The sequence below is a fragment of the Spinacia oleracea genome, chromosome 3 (genome assembly GCF_020520425.1).
Source record: "Spinacia oleracea cultivar Varoflay chromosome 3, BTI_SOV_V1, whole genome shotgun sequence".
NCBI lineage: Eukaryota > Viridiplantae > Streptophyta > Magnoliopsida > Caryophyllales > Amaranthaceae > Spinacia > Spinacia oleracea.
This window is the reverse complement of record NC_079489.1, coordinates 7,384,256-7,407,828: the sequence shown is the minus strand read 5'-3', so window position 1 is coordinate 7,407,828 and position 23,573 is coordinate 7,384,256. Positions and strand designations below refer to the sequence as shown.

The 23,573-nt window shown below is 35.8% G+C and overlaps 2 protein-coding genes across 2 annotated transcripts; both read left to right on the top strand.

Annotated features, from left to right (window-relative positions):
- Positions 1 to 4,959: 4,959 nt before the first annotated feature.
- Positions 4,960 to 9,899, top strand: LOC110797596 (caffeic acid 3-O-methyltransferase). The gene is made up of 4 exons (XM_022002712.2): positions 4,960 to 5,486; positions 7,546 to 7,856; positions 8,165 to 8,229; positions 9,422 to 9,899. Exons 1-4 carry the CDS (start codon positions 5,077 to 5,079, stop codon positions 9,725 to 9,727), a joined length of 1,092 nt encoding a protein of 363 aa, XP_021858404.1. The 5' UTR covers positions 4,960 to 5,076; the 3' UTR covers positions 9,728 to 9,899.
- A 2,134-nt stretch (positions 9,900 to 12,033) lies between these two features.
- On the top strand, positions 12,034 to 15,451 carry LOC110797580 (caffeic acid 3-O-methyltransferase). Its single transcript, XM_022002700.2, has 4 exons — positions 12,034 to 12,554; positions 13,529 to 13,839; positions 14,450 to 14,517; positions 14,939 to 15,451. The coding sequence occupies exons 1-4, from the start codon at positions 12,115 to 12,117 to the stop codon at positions 15,245 to 15,247; spliced, it is 1,128 nt and encodes a 375-aa protein (XP_021858392.1). The 5' UTR covers positions 12,034 to 12,114; the 3' UTR covers positions 15,248 to 15,451.
- The last annotated feature ends 8,122 nt before the right edge of the window (positions 15,452 to 23,573 follow it).

Here is a 23,573-nt window from a genome sequence, read left to right as displayed (position 1 = left end):
TGTACTGCATAATATATTATTGGAGGAAAGCTAAATCAATATTATTTTTTCCTTTATGATATAATTTTATTTATGTATTATTATAACTTTTTAATCTGATAAGAAATATAAAAAATATTGATAAATGAACTTCTAATGTTAGTCTACTATTAATAATATAATACATGGTAACTGGTAAGTAAGAATGTTAATTGAAATAACAATACATGGTAAATAGATTAACATATAAGTTTATTTATCAAGATTTTACTCAATTCAAAATATGTTGTATTTGACTAACTCGGTTATGCTTGGGTCTTTTCGAAAATTAGTCTTGAGTCATTCGGGTTTGGTTAACGTTGTTAGATCGTTCTACAAACAAGTAAACAACTATAATTTTTAACTTTGCATAGTACTCCCTCCATTTCTTTTTGATGTATCCATTTGGAATCTGGTGTGGTTTTTAAGAAAATTGGAATATTGGTTTGTATGGGTATAAGTGTAATGATTGGGTGTAAGATAAATGATTGGGTGTAAGAGATTATAATAAATAAAGGAGTGAGAAAATAATAAAGAAATAAGGTAAGAGAGAGGAGTGATAATAATGGGTGATAAAGGAGGTGAGAGAGTGGGTATATGGGGAAGGGAAAAGAATTAAATATTATGGGTGGGGAAAATTAGGTGGGAATATGGGTAGAATCTTTAGGTATTTTGGTAATTAGATAGAAATGTAAGGGTATTTTAGGATAAATGTATGTCCAAAAATAGAATAGATTCTAAATGGATACAACAATATGAAACGCTTAAAATGGAAACGGATACAACAAAAAGAAATGGAGGGAGTAATATGCAAATTTAGTTCATTTGAATATTTTTTTTACACAACTTTGAATTTACATTTTTTCATATATCATTTTTACTCTCATGTTTTCCTAATATCACAAGTCTTTTAGTTACTATTAAAATAAATAAATTGTTTTAGTAGTAGCCGTGCGTTACATGACCCTAAATTAGTAATTAATATAAGCTCGGGTGCCAAAAGTAACTCGGTATTTTATGGTGATATGGGACGAACCGGAAGATAATGAAGGGTAGCTGTGCGTAAAAGAACTCCGTCCAATTCTTTACCAAAGATTGGCATTAGTCTTTGAAACACATGTTCGTTCAAGAAATAGTTTCACACTTGAAGTTGTCAAATTAAAGAAGAAAAACTCCAAAATGAGACGAATTAAGATGAATATGAACATCTAGACTAGAGTATCAAAAGTTCCTTTTACATACCTTTAGTAAGTCCCACAGGCCACAGGAGTTGGTGGAGGGGTTGGTGAGGGAGTTGACGAGTCACAATATTACTCGATGTTACTCAATTAGCTTCAAGCATTCCAATACTGATGGGGACCGATAAATTCTACTCTTAGTTTACGTCGGAGAAAAGTCTAATCACATACAAGTTGATGTACGTGGAGAGTCTGATCACGTACAAGTCTAAAAACAATTTGTAATCATTGGAGTAGCCCAATAATCTTAAATGTTGATTAATTTTCCGGATATTTCATGAAATACCCCCGAGGTTTAAGTTAATTCACCAGGTACCCTCGTTGTTTCAGTAATCTACCAGGTACCCCTCAGGTTTCATTTTCTCGCATGACTTAACCCTGCCGTTAAGTGGCCGTTAGAAACTTTTTTTCACCAGGTACCCTCGTAATTTATTTCACCAGGTACCCCTGAGGTTTTTTAGATTTTCACCAGGTGCCCTTGTGCTTTATGGTAATTTCACCAGATACCCCTGCTCACCAACGGCTAGTTTTTTTAAAAAAAAACTAGCCGTTGGTAATCCTTCTCTATTTAAAGGGGGAGCCGCTGCAACTCTTCACTACAAATTTCTGTTCTTCCCCTTAACCAACTCATATTTTTCCTAATTCCCAACTCACCTTCAAATGAGCTCATATTCTCAATCCCAATCTTCTTCTACAACGTATGAATCCTCATACGTTTTAGTTCCAAACAAAACATGCAACATATGTGGGAAAAAATTTGCAATAAGAAGTTCTGAAACAATGAAAAATCCTCAAAGACTATATTACAAGTGTGACTTATGTGACAACTTCAAGTGGTGCAAGGGAAGCATTGAGCAACCACTGCCAATCAGAAACAACAGAGGTAGCACAAAGGAAGGAGAAATTGAAGAAAACAGAAGTTTGGATGAAGAAATTCACCAAATGAAGAAGAAACTCAAGCAGCAAAAGAAATTAATGCATGGAACTATCAAAATTGGCATTGTAATGTTTTTTATTCTAGTATTTGTAATGAGAAAGTGAATGATGACATTTCATCAATAATATGATATTTCATTTCCGAATTAAGTAGCTTTACAAAAGTGTGCCCCCGACACGCAAAAACTTTAAGTGTAGCTCTACAAAAACTTGCTCCCATTGGCAAAAGATATACATGATAAGTTTAGCAAAAAGTTATGCATAAATCACAAAATCAAGTACGCTTCCTTTTTCCCTTACTTGATGCATTACGTTGTTGCTGTGAACTGGAAGCACCTTGATCTCCCCCTTGCTGTGAACCAGCTACACCAGAACCAGCTGCACCAGCTGCACCAGCAGAACCAAAAGCACCACCACCAGCAGCAGCAGCAGCAGCAGCAGCCTTCTTTTGCTTTGCAGTGGCCCCACCTCTGCATGTCCTTGCATTGTGTCCCACCTCCTTGCACTTACCACACCTCACAGTGCTATTTCTCTTTCCCCTTTTTGGATCATGTTTACCTCTTTTTCTCAGGTTAGGGGGTCTACCTGATGCCCTCTTCATGGGTGGTGGGAGGATAATAGGAAGGTCAAAAGAAAGCCATTGGGTTGGGTCAGGCATGGGGTGTATGTGCTCTGAGTAAGTTAACTTGTATGCTTGCCCTTTGAAGTAGTGAGACACAAAATCAGTAGCCTCAAGTCTTTGGTGGTAAATAACCCTAAGGCCATGTCTGCAAGGTATGCCAGATATTTGCCATACTCCACAACCACAAGTCCTTGCATCAAACTTAATAGGGTATTTGACAGCCCCCTCTTTCACTTCATATTCCCCTCCCCCAGCAATTGTTACAGAACAAAACCTGGTGAAACTAGCCGTTGGTGAGCAGGGGTATCTGGTGAAATTACCATAAAGCACAAGGGCACCTGGTGAAAATCTAAAAAACCTCAGGGGTACCTGGTGAAATAAATTACGAGGGTACCTGGTGAAAAAAAGTTTCTAACGGCCACTTAACGGCAAGGTTAAATCATGCGAGAAAATGAAACCTGAGGGGTACCTGGTAGATTACTGAAACAACGAGGGTACCTGGTGAATTAACTTAAACCTCGGGGGTATTTCATGAAATATCCGTTAATTTTCCTTTATTTCTTCAATGTGGAATAACTAGTCCTAAAACTCACATGTTGAATATGTTCTCAACATTATTAATAAGGATAAGTTATTTTTAGTCACAACTTCAAGTGTAATGTCTGTCTACTCCGACTAGATTTTACATTTTTACCTAAGGTCTGCATGTTTCAATGCATGGCCATTTAAAACAATAAATCAAAACTCTTCATCTAATATCCTAATAAAACTAATATATTTGACACCGTTCCAATTTTCCAATAATATTGAAAGTTCAATCAAAATTATAAGTTGATTTATGAACAATGGCGGGGGAGGTTTTGGGGGCGTGTGGAGTGAGCAAAAGAACAGAGTCTAAATTTCAGATATAATATGCTTAATTTTCTAAATATTAACAAAATTTAAGTTTAAGTAGTAGTGGAGGTGTTGTGTAACACGGTAATATCCCAAGAGTTCGATTCTTAACAAGTCCTTTTTTTTTAATTGAATGAGTCTCATTTTTTTAGAAATTGCATATGTCCTCATAATCATGACGTAATCGTAGCCCCGACACTGAACTAATGTTATATTTTATATGTAATTTTTAGTCATAAAAGACTGTATATTAAGCGACTACATTTCAATCAACATAATTAGTGTCTTACTTATCTTAATACTTTCGAATTTAGCTCCTTATATGCGGCTCTAATAGTAATATCGTTTGATTAAGGATAAAAGAGAAGAAAAAGGGGTAAAGCAGTGCTTTACATACAAATGTAAAAGGCGCATGCAAACCGTTACTTTGTTCACCCCTTCACCTCACAACCTTGCCAATCCATAGCGTGCACGGTGCACGTATATGTTAATTTCAATACTTTTCATGCATGAGTGCATGACTAAAACTCAAGGTTTGTACATTTTTACTCTATCGAACGAGCTACCAATCATTTTACGGTTTTACCCTATCTTAGGCACATTCTTTTCAAATCTCAATATCACAAGGAACATTCTTTCAAAGTATAGAGGTAACATAAATTATTGATTCTTTTAGTAGTATAAAGATATGAAGGGCTTTATTAGTCCAGAACCTTTCTTAAGTCGACCCGATTATGGGGTTTACGTATTATATATTTTGGGGGGAAGAGCCGAAGGGATCGAACGGTAAGAAAATTCTCACCTGGAAAATGTCTCCAAATGAAAAGGGACTCCAAAATTTAGATTAGAAGATGCTACAAATCAATCTCTAAACTATATATAAAAAATAAAATAATAAAAATAAAAGGACAACCTAATAAACACTTTTCAACCTAAAAGACTATAATAATTGTTTTGTAAAAAAAAGCCCTTAAAATTTGATAAGTACTTTGTAACAAATAAATTGAATTCCTTACCCAATTGTAACATAAATGAATTGATTCCTCCATGTAACTTAAGTGGGGAGATGTATTCATCATCATTTTCTCAATCAAAACTTAGGAAAATGACTCACAAAACTTATGTTAGGCAAAAAGGATAAATTACTCAAAGCAAGAGTGGCCCCCACAATGAAAAATGACCAATTATGCTTTAAGCTTAACCACTAGTGGCAGTGGTTGTTGGTTGGTAAGAATAGAAAGCCAATATATACATCCCTTTTACCACTTCCAACCTTCACTACCATATCATCTCCCTTCCTCTGTTTTCCCCTGTTTTTCTCTGTATTCCCCTGTTTTTCTTTACACTCAAGTATAATATAATCACAGTATGGGATCAACCTCGGCGGAGAAGACCCAAATGGGGGAAGACGAGGCGTGCTCGTTCGCGATGACGGTCACGAGCGGGTCGGTCCCGCCCATGGTCCTTAAGGCAGTGATTGAGCTTGATGTGCTTGAGATCATCAAACGGGCCGGGCCTGGTGCTCACTTATCCCCGGCTGAGATTGTGGCCCAGTTGCCCTCCAAGAACCCGGATGCTGCCAACATGTTGGATAGGATGCTCCGGCTTTTGGCTAGCTACTCTATCCTTTCTTACTCCCTTCAAACCCGAGCCGATGGGCGGGTTGAGAGGCTTTATGGGCTTGCCCCGGTTTGCCAGTTCTTGACTAAGAATGAAGATGGTGTCACCTTGGGTGCTCTGTCGCTTATGAACCAGGATAAGATTCTCATGGAGAGCTGGTAATTTCCTTTTACTCTTTATAAGCATGTTTTTAATCGTTCAAAAAACTTATCTGAAGATAGGTTTGGTTAAGTTCAGATAGTTTGGATACCATAAATTCGAGAAAAATAAGGGATATTCAAATAAGTTTGAAACTAAAACAAATTCTAATACATTCCTTGAGCAGAATAGAAAGCATCCTAAACATTTTCTTTAAAACTCATTCCTGTTAGTCGTGTATAATCGTGTTTACTTTTTTTTTTTTTTTTGGGTGCATGAAACAAATTGTTACATTTCTTTAAAAGGAATGATTATGATCAAAATTCTCCCAAGAGCACTTGTGAGTTGTGACATGTCACAAAGGTGAAGTTAATTTTACACAATGTTGACATATCACAAGGCCACAACTAGGGTCAAGTATATAGTACACATTCACAAACACAAACCAATAATGTCTTAATTTAATGGTTAAGATTGGAAATCTGTATATAATAGGTCACATGTTTAAAATTTCATCATCTATTTTTAATTTATATTGTCCTTTGACTCAATGGCACCAAAATTAATTACGGAGTATTGACAAGCGTCAGATGTTGTGAGATGGCCAAGTGAGATTGTAATTCTTGTGAGACATGTATTCTTCCAACAAAAAAAGGCAGCATATAGATTTGCATGCATGGTGCCAGACTGTCAGTAGCCCAGAAGGCCTGCAAGACATGCATTTCGTATTTTTGGGTCATTTGGCAACATGTGACCATTAAAAAACCATAAGTAAAATATCAAAATATAAAGATGTGTTAACGACTTAACGTGTTAGTTTTCTCAAATACATTTTTATATCACTATGGATTCTTACTATTTCCGAAGCATAGATCGCAATAATCCTAATTATAAAGATAGTTCATACTCTGAAAAGTAATTCTATCATTTTCAGTTCAATCCAAATATGTTATAATTTTCTGAGGTGGTATAATCTAATGGAATTGAGAAAAGGGTTGATTAACAAAGTAAAGTGTTTGACTTTGATAATTATGACAAAGTTTGTCATACTAGTCAACTAATGGAAAAATATGAAGCGAACTTGAAAGTGCAAAACACTTTTAAGTTATTGAAAAATGTGTCAAAATTCCAAAAGTAAAATGCAAGATCCTTTGAGGATTAAAATGGGACCGAGGATTAGGTGGATGGACAATGTCCATTGTATTGGACACCACAAAAATTGTTGGTATATTGCTTGTTCACACACAACACCAAAGATAGCTCTATATTTGGAGTATGTAATACTAAGTAAAGACCAACTAAAGTATTGGTAAAGCTTTGGGATTGAATCAAAATATAATCTATCTAGAGTATTGCACCTAGTAGCCTTGTAACATCAAGAATTTTTTTTAGAACTTTTTGATGATCATATGCAACTCGACTCGGTTCGAAAAAATGTCCGGATTTGGGCATAATTTTTAGGCCTAGATTTTTTTTAAACAAAAAAATTGTACATGTTTTGGCAAGTCAATATTGAAATTTCATTTATGATTTTAACTGATCTGAAAAATAAACTGAAATGCCTGTTATTTTTGTCCCAAAACAACAAATTTTGAATATGCGTGGAGTCATGGACCGATGTAGTGGAATAAAACAATTTATGATGGCCCGACTTACCATTTGATCAGGTTTATATTTTACTAGGAGTTTTACCCCCTAACATAAGGTTTTATTGAGTGTGTTTGAGAATTGGGAGTTATAAAGCATTAATCCTAATACTTCTAGTTTCTTTTAGGGGTCCTAATACTTCTAGTTAGTTTCTCTAAAAATAATTAAATAAGGGAGTAAGTTAGGTGGATGGGCCATGCAATACCAACCTTAATCAATATTTGGAATAAGATCATGCTTTCGTCACACATCACACATGTAGTCAAGTTCATTCATGGGTCGGATTCACTTTGTTTATTAAGGTTCCATTTATTCTAAATGGCCCACTTAATCCAAAATTGACATCATCAGGCCCATTATCTAAATGGGTTATTCATTTGTGCAATACTGCAATTTAGTAAACTTAACACTTTTTTCCCCCTTTGTTTTTAGGTACCACCTAAAGGATGCAGTTCTTGATGGTGGCATTCCATTCAACAAAGCCTATGGAATGACTGCATTTGACTACCATGGAACTGACCCTAGATTCAACAAGGTCTTCAACAATGGAATGTCGAACCACTCTACCATTACCATGAAAAGAATCCTCGATACGTATAAGGGATTCGAGGGTCTCTCAACCTTGGTCGATGTTGGAGGTGGCACTGGTGCAACACTTAACATGATCCTCTCAAAACACACTACTATTAAGGGTATCAACTTCGATCTGCCTCATGTTATCGAAGATGCACCCGCATACAATGGTACACTACTAGACATTCTTTTAAAGTACTTTCTCCTTTCCATAATGATGTTCCAATTTAGATTTTCAACAATTAAAGAGAATCTTCTAAATTATTTCTATTACATAAGGAAAAAACATATTCATCTCAACGAGTGCTTTAATAATATCAAAATATTATAATTTTTGCTACTGTATAGTTAGAGATATAAATGATACAAAATGTGCATTGACAAACGTGAAAAGTAGAAATTGAAACATCATTATGGAACGATATGAAGAAATGATACAATATGGTACAATACCAACTTATATTTGCGCTGTCTTTAGGAGTGGAGCACGTCGGAGGAGATATGTTTGCAAGTGTACCAAAAGGAGATGCAATCTTCATGAAGGTGAATTTCCATTTATATTAACATTACATTATATGCTCATTTTTAACTATGAAAGTCATGAACAAGCTAATTGTTAGTTTTACAGAGTTCCTCAAGAGGGGGTGAATTGATATTTTACGTATTTATAAAAATTAAACTACTAGGAACAGAAATAGTAAAATATGCAAGCAAGATTTAGCGTGGAAAACTCTCTAGGCCCAATAGAGAGGAAAAAACCACGGCCCCTTTGGGGACTTAAACACTTTTACTAATTAGGCAAAACAACTCAGTTTCTTTACAAACCTAATCTACTCGGGCCACAATCTGCCAATCGCCTCTGATTGCAGATGACTAGGAACAACCCTCTTTGTTCCTTCCCTTATGGAAACAGTCCCTCAACTGTTCCTACTCACTGATCTCTCGTGAGATCTTCTCTCTTGCTCAAGTAAGCCTGACTCAGGCTTATCATACAATAACTCAACACTTTAATCAAACGTATAAGAATTAATTAACTACTAACAGGCGATATAAGACCAAGTAACAAATACTGCTCTATATGGGAACAGGAACAGACTTCTTTAAAGATTAAGACTTTAAGGGTGATACCTGAAAGCTTCCGGTTGATGTAAATAAGTCTGATAAAAAGTTTCGCAAAGAACATAGGTTGTATTTATAAGAATCTAAGTGTTTACCCTAGATTCAAATCCAACACAGTTTAGGACTCTTTTTAATAGATAGATTTTCGCAAATCCTACTTCAAACGCGTTTAGGTAAAATCAATCTTTTCGTATTTTGAGAGTTATATGTTAACTCAAATTCAAGAGTATAACTTCAAACAGTTTTGTAAAATCAGTTTAAAAACTTTGACGTTTATCTTTTTTGTAAAATCAAAACTGATTTATTTCGTTTCACGATATAACTAGGACTCTTCAAAATACTCTGTTCCCATACTAAGCTTGTACTAAATTACGCTGGTCTTATACCTTTCGACACTTATAGAATTTGCTTGTTTTGATCCTTGATTTAATCTTGCCACGTACTTTGAACTTGATTACTTCATAGCTCCCTAGCTTGCTTCGGTTTTGCATTTGTTCTTCTTAGTTATTAACCTGTTCCTGACATTCTCCAAAACGAACTATTAGTAGAAGGTAAGCTTGTCATCATCAAAACCAGGAATCAACATTAATGACATGTGAAATTCTTTGTTATGCAGTGGATTTGCCACGACTGGAGTGACGAGCATTGCCTAAAGTTCTTGAAGAATTGCTTTGCTTCCTTACCAGACCATGGAAAAGTGATTGTCTGCGAGTACATCCTCCCAGTGGCACCGGAAACTAGCCACGCAGCAAGGACCGTCTTCCACGTGGATGCGATCATGTTAGCTCACAACCCGGGTGGTAAAGAAAGGACAGAACAAGAGTTTGAGGCCTTGGCTAAAGGATCTGGATTTGAAGGGTTTAGAGTGGCATGCTCAGCTTATGATACTAAGGTCATGGAGTTTTTGAAAAAGTCAAGTTAATTAATCAATTGGATCATTATCTCAGCTTATTGTATGTATTTTATGGATATGATTTTGGGTATGGTGTTATGATATGTTGTATACTTTTGATTGTGACTTGAGTTATGATCATATGTCCAGCTTTTGAAAGGTGATTCTCTATCTTAATAAAGGATGCTTAATCTTTTACTTATTCTTTCTACTGTCTCATTCTAAAGGGTACCAACACAAGAACAACGCGTACATAAGGGAGTTGTGATATAAGCGCGCTTAGAGACGATAATCATGCGGGAGTTGTGATATAAGCGCGCTTAGAGACGATAATCATGCATCAGAGTATAAGACTACTGAAATAGAAATTAATAATGTTCAAACTAAACAATTAGTTACTTCAGACTTTGTAACTGACTGACATTGGTGTGAATTCTATCCTCTGATAATAAGTAGTTCTGGGGAATTCTAATAAGTAATTCTAACTCGATAAATGTCATAACGTATTTATCCTAGACGATAGAATATCGTAGGTATGTGGTGGAGTTATATTATATAAGATAGAAGTCTATATTACTATTGAAACCTACGAAGTGAAATCTAATTTGTAATATAGATAAAGGCATATACCCATGAATAAAACAACACAACCCAATATTTTCCTTTCAATAATATATTACCCATGAATAATACTCCCTCTGTATTTATTTAAGGATACACTTGCCTTTTGTCATTACCACGTTATTAATATTGTGTGTGCTTTGTCTAGATTGTTATCTCGTACTATTCCTAACATTTTGTCATTAGCAAATTAACCTGTGTCCAACTTCTCTGCGCTCTTAACTGTGAAGATAATTCAACCCTATCAGAATCTGTCTACTATCCTTGACTGGTGTAATATCTTTAATAACATGTTTCTCGAAGAACTCAACCAAATTCCCAGTAGTAAAACGCTCGGTAATCATGTTTAATCCAAGAATAATGGTAATGTCGCACAATGTTTTCATGCTCCAATGACTTAAACACACGGACTTCTGTATGCCAACTCTCAATGTAATCCTGGTTCTTCAACATTTCTTTTGGTAATTGAGTTTCGATTCAATTATTACTTGAGTAGTTGAGTTGTATCCGTTTTAGACGACACACAGCCCAATGCAATTGCAAATTCAAGAGTACGTAAACCCATTAATCTAACTAACAAACTTCTTCATTTCATCTTGAAACATTTATATATATATATATATATATATATATATATATATATATATATATATATATATATATATATATATATATATATATTTCTACCTACCAAAAAAGGAAAAAGGGAAAAGAGGAAAAGAAAACTGAAAACAGTTGCCGAAGTAGAATACTGAAGAAAGGAATCAAGGAGGAGGAGTGCAAAGCTAAGCCTTTGCAAGAGTACAAAAGGTGAGGGCCCACATGAAAATGTCAAACGCTTAAGGTTTGACACTAGTACAGGAGTGCGTCGAGGCGGATATCGGGCATGCAACAACAAACACATATCAACTAAAAGACAAATAGCTAAAAGACAAAAAAGGAAGTACCATTCATGTAAAAAAAGTACCATTCTAATACCATTCTGTAAAAAAAAGTACCATTTGTGTTTAGAAAAGTACCATTTAATTTTTTTTTTGTCCTTTTTCCTATTTTGTCTTATGTTCTGATATGTATTTGGACACACATATCAGATATGTGTTTTTACTTCCTCCTAGTACAGAGTAGTATGAACCATTTCACAAGGTTTGACACTAGTAGTATGAAGTTATGAACTATTGTACCATGAACCATTTCATAAATGTCAGAATTGCAATAATACGTACATTTATCTAGATATAGAGGAATTAAGTATGTAATTTAGACAACATAAACCGATTAACGTGTCATGTTGAGTCGTGTTCGTGTCGAATATAAGCAGGTTGAAAAACCTCAACATTATTTCATCAATAACTCTCATTTTTCCTATGCAGTTTGTATCGTGTCAGAATTTTCCAGCTCAAATAAAAATAATCACCAAGACCCAGAACATAAGGTCAATCAAATAGTACACCTTGTAGGAAAAATGTGTCCTTGAAAAGTCCAAGTTCTCGAATTTAGACCAAAGTTGTTACTCGAACTCCGTAATTCCTAAGCTAGTGCACAATGAATGCAAATTCAATTCAAGCCCTACATAATTATGACTAAAACACATTCGAAAATTCCATAATGAAAAAGTCAAATAAGGAAGCGCCAAAGAAATCGTTTTACGTAGTATGTAAATTGTTACTTCTTTTCAAAGGAAACGTTACCCGGGGTTTTATATCAAATCAATTTCCGTCAAAATTAGTAATACTTGGAATATAAATAGCCATTAAAACTCATACAAATATACAATAACAATCTCAAAAAATAAAAAAATGGGATCAGTCACAAATGGTGTAGGAGAAATGAGCTCATATTGGGATCTAGGAGAAGAAGAGGAAGAAGAAGCATCTTTCTTTGCTCTGTCTCTACTTAGTGACAATATCAAGTTTGAGGTTCTTAAAGCTGTGAAAGACCTCGACGTGTTCGAGACCATCAAGAAATGTGGTCCTTTAGCACAACTATCGGCGGCCGAGATCGTGGCCAAGTTACCTACCGAGAACCTGGTGGTTGCAACGGTTAACCTCGGCCGCTTGCTTGACTTTTTAGTTAGTCACTCCATCCTAACTGTCACTCCTACCACCCTCCCTGGTGGGAAGGTTGAGAGGCGTTATGGTCTAGCCCCGGTTTGTAAATTCTTGACTGCTAATGAGGATGGTGTTTCTTTGGGTTCTTTCTCAAACACTTTGATGTATAATGCTTTGAAACAAAGTTGGTAAGTCACTATTTTCCTACTATGTACTCCCTCCATTTCTTTTTGATCTTCCTGTTTCTATAAATGTCGTTTCTATTTGATCTTCCTGTTTCTATTTTGGGACATGACTTTTTACCATAAATTTCCCCACCATCCCTTATTTAATTCATTTACATTTCCCTATTCACCCACCAAACCTCACTTTTATGATTTTTTATTACTTTCATAAAAATATCTTCTCTCTCCTTCATTTCTTTATTACTTTCTTCATTTATTTATTATTTTCTCTTACACCCAATCATTACTCTTACACCTAATCATTAAAAGATTCCAGTTTCTTAATTTCCACCCAAAACTCCAAACAGGAAGATCAAAAAGAAACGGAGGGAGTATTATTCTTTGTTTGACAAGCCATTTCAGATATCTCAAATGACAAGCCGCTAAATTTTAAGACTAGTTAACTCAGGCGGCGTTATTAATTAGCGGCATGTGTAAAGTGTTTGGTAATTTAGTTGTTATTTATTATATCGTAGTTGTTTACTATGTGAATGACTATTAAGGATATCGATATAAAATAATCGATGTTGGTAGGCAAGAGTGGTAATTTTATTCAATAATAAGATAAAGTTGTCATTTTACCCTCACTTCTTTAAACCTCTAGCTTTTTCATCTCAAAATTAACTCTCATCAAAACCTCTTATAACCAAACATTTTCTTTAGTTTTTTGAAATGGCTAAGCCTCTAATTCACCTGAAAAGACTATTTTTTTCTCCAATCATAACCGAACACCCTCTTAAACAGTTAAACTGTTGAAGTTGTTTGGCAAACACCTTTGGTAAAGATTAAGGGGTTGACGGGAATGAACATCATATCAATTTTAGTATCATCTCAATTCAAAGACCTTAAAGTTTCTCAATTAATCGAATCGACCATTAAATTATGTGCACCCTTTTCACTAGTCTATCGATCATGTGTTTTCATTGACTTTTTTGCAGCTTATGCATAAAAGATGCAATTCTTGAAGGTGAAGAACCATTCAAAAAGGCGCATGGAATGACTTTTTACGAGTACATTGGCAAAAATACTGAGTATCGAAAGGGGTTCCACAAGGCCATGTCCGATCATTCAACCCTTATTATGCGCAAAATTTTAAGGACTTACAAGGGATTCGAGGGTCTCTCGTCGTTAGTCGATGTCGGTGGAGGTAACGGAGCTATACTCAACATGATCCTTTCTCAATACCCAACTATCAAAGGTATTAACTTCGATCAGCCTCATGTTGTTGCTGACGCGTTAACTTATCCAGGTAAATTTTTCATTTACGTTTAAATTTATATTATTACCTGTCAAAAATTGACCACACCCAAAAATACTGGGTTTTGAACAAGATTTCGTGACCAATCGTTGTATTTGTAGTAATAAAATGAGATTATGAGGAACTTTAAACACAATAAACATGTTGTGGTTAATATTGTTGAGTGTAATATGATTTTGATTTTAAATTATGTAATACATCATTTTGTGGTTGAATTTGACTAAATATAAACTTGTATATGAAAGTTTGTTAATTTAGGCGCTTATTATTTATATTTATTAACCAAATTAATAAAAAATATAATACTTGTTTCAAAATCTTTCCCGACCACGCCAGTTGAGTCGACCTGAACCCGGAAATTTTGGGTCTTGAACAAGCATTTGTAATCATGTTCCCGAAAGTGACGTACCAAATTAACCCGAACTTGAAAGTAATTTTTTATAACCCAAACCGACCAATCTGTTTGACAGGTCGATCTATTTTTATTAGGATAGTTACACAATGGCTAGCTACAAGCTATTTGAGGTTATTATAGTTGAGCCGTATTAGGGATATTATTCATATAGGTTTTTCATTAATTATGATGAATTATTTCAAACAGGTGTGGAACATGTTGGAGGAGATATGTTTGTCAATATTCCCAAAGGAGGTGATGCCATATTCCTCAAGGTACGTCTCACGATCGAGCACCAAATTACTATTCTAGGCTTCTAGCTACTACTTGTACATTCATGTTCTATAATTAACGTTCAAGATTGTAATATACTCCGTACAAGCACATCAATTTATATTACGTACTACCTCCGTTTCAGAAAGTTCTTTACGCTTTGGAACATGTGTCCAAAGTATAAAAACTTTGACCGTAAATTCTCGCCATTATATACATCAAAACGTTACATGTAAGATCTTGTTAGATTGGTCTCGGGATGTATTTTCATAATATCAAATTTTTATAATTTTTTCACATACAAAATTGGATATATTAGTAGTTAAATATTGCATTGGAGTTCGTGCAAATAGTAACTGTAAAGATCTTTTTGAAACGGAGGTAGTATGAACTTATGAAGTTTAACATAACATAATTTTTCAGTGGATATTGCATTGTTTTGGTGATGAGGCATGCACGAAGATCCTAAAGAACTGTTACGCTGCTCTACCAGAGGACCGTGGCAAAGTCGTAATTTGTGAATATCTCCTTCCTGATCCAGATGTAACCACCAACGACATAGCTGCTAATTCAGTCGTCCAGTTCGACGTGATGATGATGGTTTTACCTGGTGGTAAAGAAAGGACTGAAAACGAGTTTAAGGATTTAGCACTTGCTGCTGGATTTCATGGCTTCGAAGTTGTTTGCTCTGCCTATAATGTTAAGATCATAGAGTTACTCAAGATTAATTAGGTAGTGGCAAAGCTAGCACTTTCACTTGTATCGCTAAAAGTTGTTAGCGACCGAAGTGCATCATTTTCCTTGGTGCAAATGTGCAATGATCGATACACTTTTATTATTCGCAATCTCCCATCGATTAGGCTTTAAAATGTTGTTTTGTAACTTTGACACTTTGTAAGTTTGTTTTCAAAAAATAAAAGGTCTAATAATTTCTCTGTTCTTTTTTAAATGACACAATTATTTAGGCATGTTTGTCAATACACGATTTCAAATATTAATATCTTTCATTATAGATAAGAAAAAATTATAAAAAGTTGATATTCAAAGAGTATTTATTGAGACGAATCTAATAAAACCCCACACGACTATATTTTTTCTTATGTATAAATCACAAAATGAAGTCAAAGGAGCTTGTGTGAATAATGTCAAAACCATAGAGGAAGTAATATTCTACATTTAGTTTTTACTTTTTAGATAAAGAAAAAGGGATGGTATATTGTTAAGTCCATACACTCAGCCTACAAGATGAGTCCAACTACTTCAAACAAACGAAATGATCCATAATATTGTTTGTTAGATTGTTGGCCCAAGTTTGTTATTGTTGGGATCATTTAGAATCTTTATACAATATTGTCCACGATGAAACTCATTGGCAATAGTAGGAGTCTCAAATTTATAAGTTGATATATATTTTCTCTCCTCTTTTTGGATAATATTGTGTTTCAAAACACAGATACACTTGGCATCTTAACTGCAATAATTTGGATGGATAAGTATTTGTTTTCTCAAGCAACAATAATTTAACTGTGGGTGATTCTTCTAATAAGGGAATGGAAAAGGGAATGATGGGTGTTGATTCCTTTTGTTGTTGTTGTTTGTTTGGTGGTTTTTGTCATTCCATTTACCCCAAATCCCTCTACGTACAATGATAACCTACCCCAGAGTTTTCTATTCCATTTCCTTTGAATAATGAGTAATAACACTTATAACTGTATAAGCACTATAAGAATTTGTATCTTTAACGACAACTTAATTACGACGGGTCAAAAATCCCGTCGCAAAAGCCTTTTGCGACGGGGCTAACAACCAAACAATTACGGGAATAACCGTCGCAAATGTCTTTTACGACGGGTTTACGACGAATTTACGACGGGATTTCTATTAACGACGGCCCTCTTTTATGACGGGTTCGCGACAGGAAATCCCGTCGTTAATCAACGATTATTGGCCTTTCGCGACGGGAATTCCCGTCGCTAATAGTACAATTTCTTGTAGTGAAGGGAGTCGTGATATAAGCGCGCTTAAAGACGGTAATCATGCATCAGAGTTGAAATTAATAATGTTCAAACTAAACAGAGTGAAGCATTCTACACCCTTTTGCAGTTCCACCCTCCGAAACAGATTAGTTGTGAACAAAAGATTTTCCAAAGACCAGATTAAAGGCTTCTCCTATATATGAAGTGTAAAGTGTAGGATCTGATACAAGTTTTGTTTACCGGCCTGACTATGCGACTATAACGATTAACGAGTCAGTCTACAAGGGAATTGTGATTTTTAGCTTAGCTAGAGACAATAGTCATAGGTAATGTACAAGAATTACTAACATAGAAAAACAAGGAATACTAAGCTATAAATCAACCAAAACAATCTCACGTACATTGCATTACAAAATAGAAGTTTACATAATTAATGAAACCTACAGAGTAATATCGGAGTAGTTTGTACAGTAGTATAGATAAAATCATATGCCCATGAATAATAAGTAAATACTACATAACACAATATTTTACAATATTTACGAGGGTATTGTAGTAATTTTGTTACGGATAATAATTAGAATTGGACTACAATTCTAATAGTAATATATTAGTCATAGAGTTTAAGTCAGATTTAGATTACTAAGTCTTAGCAATTGTGTATTCTACTTGCAAGATAGCTTTCTGCATTTCAGTTGTTATTACTGAAGTAGCAAGTGACGTACCATTTATGTGAGGAATATTATTGTACAATCTTTACTTAGGAATCAGTATATTTCTAGACCATATGTTCATATTAGCTTTGACTTTCAGCAGACTGTTTTTAGGATAATCTTAAATAGATCAGCAAAGCATTTTCGGTTCATGCTTCTTGCAAGAAAGTCATAAGTCTCTGTCAGAATTCACCTATTTGGGATGAATTTCTGCAAAGAGAAACTGACTAGAGAAAGAGAAAAATAGAGAGAACTATTTTCTGTTATTGATTGAATGAATTAAGGAGTACAAGCTGAGAGTATAAATACATTAGGATGAGCTACATTGATGATGTGTTAGCACCAATCATAAACGTGCATTGGTACACATCAGCTAGGCTAATTATTACACCAAAAATCAGTTATAACTAACTCCCTTGAACTAAGGCAAATCAGTTAGGAATGTTCTAGAAGAGATGATTGATGCAGCCTTGCTTGGTTGCTGTTGTTGTGATCATGTTGCTGGCAGTGTTGCTGAGCTGAGCTGAATACCAACACCCCCCCCTCAAACTTGGCATGGGAGAGTCATTGACCATTCCAAGTTTGGTAGACAGATTTCTGTGTTGAGCACTGGGTAAAACTTTAGTAAAAATATCAGCTAACTGATTGTGAGTAGGAAGATAACTTAGATGCAAAAGCCCCTCAAGAACCTTATCTCGAGTAAAATGACAGTCCACTTCAATATGCTTTGTGCGCTCATGGAAGATAGGATTTGTAGCAATGTGAATGGCTGACTGGTTGTCACAATGTAGAGCAACAGGCTTCAAATTGTGCACCCCTAGTTCTTCAAGAAGTCGAACAATCCAGGTAACTTCAGCAGCAGCTTGAGACATTGCTCTATATTCTGCTTCAGAAGAACTTTTGGAGATGGTTGATTGCTTCTTCGATTTCCAACTAATAGGAGAATTTCCTAGTAGTAAAACATAACCAGTAACAGATCTCCTTGTTGTTGGACAAGCCGCCCAATCTGAATCAGAAAAAGCTTGCAAGGTGAGCTGTTCTGTAGCCCTGAGTAGAATACCTTGTCCTGAAGTGGAATGAATGTATCTGAGAGTGTGAGTCAAAGCTTCAATATGTTGCAGAGTAGGAGAGTGCATAAATTGACTCAAACATTGAACAGCAAAGGAGATATCTGGTCTTGTGTGAGTGAGAAAATTCAGCTTTCCAACATAACATCTATATAGTTCTGCATTATGATAAGGTGTTCCCTCAGTGGTGAGCTTTAGATTGAGAGGAAATGGAGTCACAACAGGCTTGGAAATGTCCAGCTCACAATCTTGAAGAAGTTCCTTGGTATACTTCTTTTGAGTAAGGATATAACCTTCATTGGTATGACTGACTTCAATACCAAGAAAAAAATTAAGAACTCCCAAATCCTTAATGCTGAATGTGAGATGCAAATGTGATTTCAGAGCAGTAATTTTATCCTCATTGGATCCTGTGATGAGGATGTCATCAACATATACAGCCACCACAGTCAAATCACCAGAATCTTGTTTGATAAACAAGGAGTAATCACTTTTAGACTGCTTATAACCCTGTGACTTTAGTTCAGAGTGTAATCTAGCAAACCACTGCCTTGATGCCTGCTTTAAACCATATAAAGACTTGTTGAGTTTGCAAACAAAACCAGGTGGGGCAGTAACACCCTCAGGAATTTTCATATAGACTTCCTCATCAAGGTGTCCATGAAGAAAAGCATTGTTGATATCTAGTTGGAAAATTCTCCAATTCTTACTGGCAGCTAGGCTGATTAAACACCTGACAGTGGACATTTTGACAACTGGAGAAAAGGTCTCATGATAGTCAATGCCATACTTTTGAGTAAACCCTTTTGCTACCAACCTTGCTTTATATCTCTCAATTGTGCCATCAGCATGTTTTTTAATTCTGTAAACCCACTTGCACCCTATTGCCTTCTTTCCTTTAGGAAGCAAAACAAAATCCCATGTATTGTTCTTCTGTAAAGCAGTAATCTCATTGTCCATAGCCTGTATCCATTTAGAATCTGTTGCAGCTTCAGTGTAAGAAGTTGGTTCAACAAGTTCCATGTGTGCAGCAATTAGTAATCTGTGTTGAATTGGTAGGCTGTCATATGCTACAAGATTACACCAATGCTTTGTAGGCTTAGAACATATGAAATCTTGTAAGTGAGCAGGTGGTTTGGAAGGTCTGGTAGATTTTCTGGGAGCTGGGGGTTCATTTGGGGGTTCATTTGGTGGACTGGTAGATAGAGTGGGTGTATCAGCAGTAGAAGGAGAAGTGTGTAAAATATCAGTAGAAGAAGAAGTAGGAGAATTGGAGTTGGAGTTGGAGTGGATTTGTGAGGTTTGAAGCTGGTCTAGTGAAGTGGATGGTGTGAAAGAGATTTCTGTAGAGAAAGGAGTCACAACAGGCAAGAAGAATTTATTTGAGTAGGTAGTGTTTGGAGAGTTTGAAAAGTGAAAGGGAAAATGTTTTTCATGAAACACTACATCCCTAGAAACAACAAATTTGTGTGTAGCTAAATTGAGTACTTTGTAGGCCTTTTGATGAGGTGGATACCCAACAAGAACACAGGGTTCAGCTCTCGGATCAAACTTAGTTCTATGAGTTTTAGAAGAGCTGATATAACACAAACAACCAAAGACTTTCAAATGAGACAAGTCAGGTGGTGTTTTAAACAGCTTTTCATATGGAGTGCTGAACTGTATGCTTTTGAGAGGCATTCTATTTATCAAATAAGTAGCTGTGAGAATGCATTCACTCCAATATTTGTCAGGTAGTTTAGCTTGAAATGAGAGAGCTCTGGCAGTTTCTAGGAGGTGTTTATGTTTTCTTTCAACAACACCATTCTGTTGAGGTGTGTTGCTACAACTTTTCTGTTGTACAATCCCCTTTTTGAGAAACAAATCTCTCATTGCACCTTCTGTCAAGTCTAATGCATTGTCTGACCTAATCTGTTTCACTGTAAGACCAAACTGGTTCTCAACATATAAGAAAAAATCACGCATAATTTTGACAGAATCAGTTTTATTTCTCATCAAGTGAGTCCATGTCATTCGAGTGAAATCATCTACAATAGTGAGAAATTGATTACACTTGGAACTATCATGCACAAAGTAGGGTCCCCATACATCAATGTGAAGTAATTCAAAGGGCTGCACTGTCTTAATACTACTTACAGGAAAAGAAGATCTGGTTTGCTTAGCCAATGGACAAATTTGACAGAAATTTTCAGCTAAACAACCCTTAACATCAATGCCTTTGATGTTTTTTATTTTCTCAAAAGGTATATGACCTAATCTAAGGTGCCAAAGCTTTGCTTCTTCTACTGCAGAGATGCTTGAAAGAGCATGCTTATTGAAACTGTTGTTAGACACCAATAGACCATCATTTAGACTGTACAATCCATTGTCCAATCTACCAAGCAGAGTATGCTTGTTCTGTGAAAGGTCCTGTGCAAAACATTCACCATTTGTAAACAACACAGAACAATTATTATCAGAACACAGCTTAGAGATTGAGATCAAGTTAAACTGGAACCCTGGCACATGAAGAACATCCTGAAGAACAATAGTTCCTAAATCAATTTGACCTTTATGTGTGACTGACAATTCAGTACCATTAGGAATGGTAATTGTGTGTAATCTGTCAGTCATTAGTTCTGTGGTTTTGAACATGCTTAGGTCTGAACACATATGATCACTAGCTCCACTATCCAATATCCATGTGTTTTTAAATTTAGATAAAAGACAGAATGTACCTTTCATGTGAGAGGTGGTTGCTAGACCAAGTGAACTAGAGCCATGATGTTCATCTTGACTAGCAGTCTTGTGACTAGCAAGATAGCTAAGCAACTGATTGTATTGCTCCTCAGTAAAAGTAGTTTGTACAGTTCCTGATTCTCCTTTTGTTTCTTTCTCCTGATTCTCCTCAAGTTGAGCTGCTGCAGCAACTCTCTTTCCCTTGCCTTTGAAATCCTTAGGATATCCATGTAATTTCCAGCACTTCTCCACAGTATGATTCTTCATTTTGCAGTGCTCACAGTAGAGATTGTTTCTTGTATAGGTATAGTTTCTTGATTGGTTTCCATTTGCTGTATTGAATGATCCGGAACCAGAAGCATATGGAGGTGATCTGTATGACTTGTTGTCAGAAAACCTTCTTGCTGTGAACACTGTGGATTCTGAATTGTGAATTCTACTATTATTGACTTCCTTCTGTTGTTCTTCCTGCAAAAGAAGTCCATATGCTTTTGAAATAGTTGGCAAGGGACTCATCATGAGTATAGTGCTCTTTGAATGATCATACTTCTCATTCAATTTCATCAAGAATTGAATCAATCTTTGATTATGTTGTGACTTCAATAGCTGTTGAGTTAAAGTGCAGCTACAACCTGTGCAGATACATGAAGGTAAAGGATCAAGTCCATCAAGTTGATCCCATAACAGCTTTATCTTAGTGAAAAAACTTGAAATCTGCTCATCATCTGCTTGACTCAAATCACACAATTTCTGTTGTACAGAAAAAAGTTGTGGTCCAGATGACTGACAAAATCTCTCCTCCAGATCAAGCCATATTTCTCTTGCAGTTTTGAGGTACAACACACTTCTTGCAATTGAAGCTTCTAAGGAAGATAACATCCAAGAAATTACTAAGTCATTACATCTGTTCCAGATTCTGTAATTTGCTGAATTACTTGCTGGTTGATTGAGACTGCCATCAACAAAACACAACTTATTCCTTGCTGAAAGTGCAATCACCATGGAACGCTTCCAGTCATTGAAGCATTTTCCATCAAACACAATGCTAACCAATTTGGAAGCATTAAGATCATGACTACTAAGATAATATGCTGAATTAGGATTAGTTGCAGAATCTTGATCAGCAGGCATCTTTGAAGAATATTCAAAAAAAAATGTCGATTGAGAATTGAGAGAGAGATTTTGATCAACTTAGTGATTTATGAGAAACTTCGATCAAAAAATTATTTGATCAGGACTGTATTTGGTGTACTGAGAAGAAGATGTACACAAGAAAAATTTCGCGGAAAAATTGCAGCAGGATCTATTGATCACTGCTCTGATACCATGTCAGAATTCACCTATTTGGGATGAATTTCTGCAAAGAGAAACTGACTAGAGAAAGAGAGAAATAGAGAGAACTATTTTCTGTTATTGATTGAATGAATTAAGGAGTACAAGCTGAGAGTATAAATACATTAGGATGAGCTACATTGATGATGTGTTAGCACCAATCATAAACGTGCATTGGTACACATCAGCTAGGCTAATTATTACACCAAAAATCAGTTATAACTAACTCCCTTGAACTAAGGCAAATCAGTTAGGAATGCTCTAGAAGAGATGATTGATGCAGCCTTGCTTGGTTGCTGTTGTTGTGATCATGTTGCTGGCAGTGTTGTTGAGCTGAGCTGAATACCAACAGTCTCACTCTGCCCTTGTGTCACAATGTTCCTTCAGGGTTGATCTGGCTCCTTGATTCAGGAATATTCAAGTTTGCTTGCCTCAATAGTTAGAAATTTGAAGTTGTACTAGAACTCTAGAAGGAAGATGGTTTCTTTTATTTGTTCATAAGAGCTTAGTTAAATCATTTTTAATATGAGCTAAATAGTTGATGTTTCTTGTGCAAGCCTAATGCATAAATATTTTATGGCACTGCCATGTTCCAGATGTTGGTTATTGATTGATGAACGGGTAGGAAGTTAGGAAATATATTAAACACCCATGATCCTATATAAACCCCACATCAGCCACCCATATGACCGATGTGGGACTTAAGTCTCATGTGGCAGGCTTTGCCCTAGGCAAAGAGAGAAGGTTCCTAGCCCCGGACGAGCACCGGCGTCACCTCCATCGGTCACATGTGGTGCTAGGAGCGGTGGTCGGCTTTGATACTATTGATACAGGACCACAGGAGAACCATCCCCAAAAGCTAGCTCAAGGGGAGGAGAGCCCATGATCCTATATAAACCCCACATCAGCCACCCATATGACCGATGTGGAACTTAAGTCTCATAACCTTACAATGGACCGTAACAGTCAATACATAATATAAACGAAATTGTACTAGTTTATTGATATCTCGAAGTTGGCTAGCTTAACTTTGTGTAGAAATTTGCGCCCCAGGTTTGGCAGTCAGGCAAAAGGCTCAAAGGGATAATTGTTTCTGACGCTTCCAGATTTGACACTCAAACATATACAGGGGTAGACACTTGAGAGTTGAGAATCTATGAGAATCTTGTGACTAGCTACTCAAAATGTTCACAATGGAAATGCCAACTAGCTAAGTGAAATTGTTAAAGGTAGTGTCAGCAGTTCTAGGCAC

What these genes read in the sequence shown, in the direction of transcription:
- LOC110797580 (XM_022002700.2), top strand. Translation starts at nt 12,115, where the DNA reads ATGGGATCAGTCACAAATGGTGTAGGAGAAATGAGCTCATATTGGGAT. An exon ending in AATGCTTTGAAACAAAGTTG is followed by an intron (nt 12,555 to 13,528) that starts GTAAGTCACTAT and finishes ACTTTTTTGCAG; the next exon opens with CTTATGCATAAAAGATGCAA. An exon ending in GTGATGCCATATTCCTCAAG is followed by an intron (nt 14,518 to 14,938) that starts GTACGTCTCACG and finishes ATAATTTTTCAG; the next exon opens with TGGATATTGCATTGTTTTGG.
- LOC110797596 (XM_022002712.2), top strand. Translation starts at nt 5,077, where the DNA reads ATGGGATCAACCTCGGCGGAGAAGACCCAAATGGGGGAAGACGAGGCG. An exon ending in AGATGCACCCGCATACAATG is followed by an intron (nt 7,857 to 8,164) that starts GTACACTACTAG and finishes CGCTGTCTTTAG; the next exon opens with GAGTGGAGCACGTCGGAGGA. An exon ending in GAGATGCAATCTTCATGAAG is followed by an intron (nt 8,230 to 9,421) that starts GTGAATTTCCAT and finishes TTTGTTATGCAG; the next exon opens with TGGATTTGCCACGACTGGAG.